We start from the raw sequence: 2,978 nt of genomic DNA on the forward strand, positions 1-2,978 counted from the left end.
AAAAAAAAATAATGCTCAGGATTCTATTTACTACCTGATGAGCCTTAAAGGTAACAAATACAAGGTATTTTTCCAGAGTGGAGGGGTTGTACGGAGCCATTAATCCCTCCAGGCTGATTCCCGTTTGCTGGAGGGAAGTCTATTTCTACACAAATTCACCACCTCATCCCGGATGGCATGAATCTTGCTCTCATTGTCCTATGTCAGTAAAATAGCTGAGATGAGAAATAAGCTGTTTTTAGGCATGTGATTTGTCTTTTGCTGGGAAGAGGAAGGATGAAGAGGTGGGAGAGAAAAAAAAAGTAACATGAATTGAGCTTCCAGTGTGTGCCAATCTGCTAAGGGCTTTACATTTGTGACCTCACCTAGTCGGTTAAACAACCCTGTGATAGGCCCTTCCCTCATAGAGGAGGACAACCTTGAGACTTTCAGTTTAAGTCACTCACCCAAGGTCACACACAGTTAGGACTACAACTGAGATGTTTATGCAAGTTTATCTGGCTCCAAAGCTGCCTTCCATTATTATATTACATTGCTAATAAATCCTTTCTGTATCACATGTCCTGGTGTTGGGCCCCACCAGAATGCAAGGTTTTTAAGCTGGTAACTTGCCTTTTTCCCTTTTGCATCCATAGCACCTGGCTTGGTGGCTAACACATATATCTCAAAATATGAATGTTGAAGGTATGAGTGAATTAATCAATTAATGACGGGAAAATGCACACAGACTATCAGATCTGGAGAGCTGCTAATCCAACCATCTGAATTTTTTAGACGCAGAAATCAAGGAGAGTAAGTCATTGACCCTAGGTTAAGCAACTAATTAGTGAAAGATTTCCAATTTGATGTAAGTTCTCTTTGGTATTCTCCTCTACGACATGCTACTACTTGTATAATCATTTTTAAGAGTGTGTTACTCAACTACATTCTACCCTCTTGATTTAATTCCTTAATTGCAAACTGTTCCTCACACATGCAAAACAATGGAGGTTTGGAGTACCACTAGTCCACTGGAATGGAAGTTCCATACGGACAGGGAATTGTGTCTGGTTTTTTTTTTTTTTTTTTCACGTCAACATTCCTGGCACTTAGAAGGTGCTTAGTAAATATTTGCTGAATAAATGAATATATATGATTTCCTTTCAAGTGATGAGCAAATCCTTTACAGACAATGCCAGTTAGCACAGGTTATATTAACAAATACTCAAATGATCAAATATTTCAGTAAAGTTGCTTAGTGAAATAGTCTTCCTTTTTCTCTCCCCTTTCTTCTTTTCTCTATTTTCATCTGTCAAATGGGGAAAAAATATTCATTTCACAGGACTGTTGTAAAGATAAAAAAAGATTTAAAACATACACGGCAGGGCGGAGCCTGTGGCTCAGTGGGAAGGGCGCTGGCCCCATATACTAAGGGTGGCAGGTTCAAACCCAGCCCCAGCCAAATTGCAACAAAAAAATAGCCGAGTGTTGTGGTGGGCACCTATAGTCCCAGCTACTCGGGAGGCTGAGACAAGAGAATCGCCTAAGCCCAGAAGTTGGAGGTTGCTGTGAGTTGTGATACCACAGCACTCTACTGAGGGTGATAAAGTGAGACTCTGTCTCTAGAAAAAAAAAAGAAAAAAAACATACACAGCACTTAGTATGGTACTTAATACATAATTCTTAGTAAACAATAGATTTTAATATGAATATGGTCACTTCAAATCAAATAAATAAGGGAGGAGATGGAAGAAGCAAAGACAAAAAAGAAAGTTGTCTTATATTTTACACATTGTAAAATGCCCCTGAACGTGTAGTTACCTATGTACTTCAAAGTCTGTAAGTTCTATGAGAGCTAAAAATTGAACAGTATCTCTGGCATTTCACAGATGCTCACATGTATTACTTTTTCTAGAATATTTCTTACAAACTTAATGGAGGCAGAGAGAAGACATAATTCACAAACAAATGTATGATGATTACTTCTCAAATATTGTTACATTTAACTTTCAAAAAAGATCACCTCTCGACAAGTTCTTGTCCATTCCAGCAAAGGGTGTCATTTTCCGCCACAGGGCTATGGGTGCAGATGTAGCCGGGCAAAGCACTATAGAAGCTGATGAAAGATTTCAACTTCTGAATCAGTTCCCTAGAAGAAAAACAAAACATCTGTGCATAAGAGGCAAGTAAACACAGTATGAGAAAAGTTTAATTTCCTTATCAGCATGACAGAAAGTCTCTGCCAGGCTGATTAGAGCAATAAATGATTTTTAAAGACATTCTTGGCTAGGAGGCCACGATTTCATTGTTTTTTTTTTTTAATCAATAAAATGATGTTAGACAAAAAAAGTTACCCGCCATATAAGGTGCAGTCCTTTGAGAAGGATGATTTAATTCTAACATCCATTTTCTAAGCTGTTTGGCTTCCATTTTTCTGCTCAGTATGCTGTTACCTACGTTTTCAAAGGTGCTGATTACAAGGCATATTGGAGCACTACATATGTCTTGGTTTCTGAGTGTAATTGAGTGCATTGATTGTAATTTACAATGCTATTACCCTAGAGATGGCCCCTTTCCATATAGGCTCTGGCTAACAGTTGCAGATCAGAATCGCAGGGTGCTCAGAATAGTATAAGCTCTATGAAATTTTCCTGACATGATTGCGAGAGAAACTCATATTTGCTAGAGGAGAAGGTTTCTTTGTCTGTATGCTGTGGTTCCTATGAGGGGGAAAAAAGGGGAAACATGATTCTAGTATAGTTTATTATTTATTTGCTTTGCTTTCTTGGGCTACATATAAGACAAAAATGGGTGTGTGTGTGAGAGAGAGAACATATTATGTATGCAATTGTATATCATATACACATAAATACTAGCAAAATTTATGAGATATTATCTTGTTTCAGATGTATATGGATACACAAACTAAAACTCCATGGACTGGAGGGAAGTGGATATGTTTATAAAGAAATATTACAATATTTAAGTAATAGGGGAGG

At 37.7% G+C, this 2,978-nt stretch overlaps 1 protein-coding gene across 3 annotated transcripts in view; it reads right to left on the minus strand.

Moving 5' to 3' along the window:
- The window catches only part of GPC3 (glypican 3), a 491,643-nt gene that overhangs the window by 159,725 nt on the left and 328,940 nt on the right, over positions 1 to 2,978 (minus strand). For all 3 annotated transcript variants that reach the window (XM_003796959.2, XM_003796960.2, XM_003796958.2), the window contains one exon: positions 2,003 to 2,128. In XM_003796959.2, the coding sequence (XP_003797007.1) occupies positions 2,003 to 2,128 (126 nt within the window). The remainder of the gene's footprint in view (positions 1 to 2,002; positions 2,129 to 2,978) is intronic.

The sequence above is a fragment of the Otolemur garnettii genome, unplaced genomic scaffold, assembly GCF_000181295.1.
Source record: "Otolemur garnettii isolate 467f Iridium unplaced genomic scaffold, OtoGar3 scaffold00109, whole genome shotgun sequence".
Classification (NCBI taxonomy): Eukaryota; Metazoa; Chordata; class Mammalia; order Primates; family Galagidae; genus Otolemur; species Otolemur garnettii.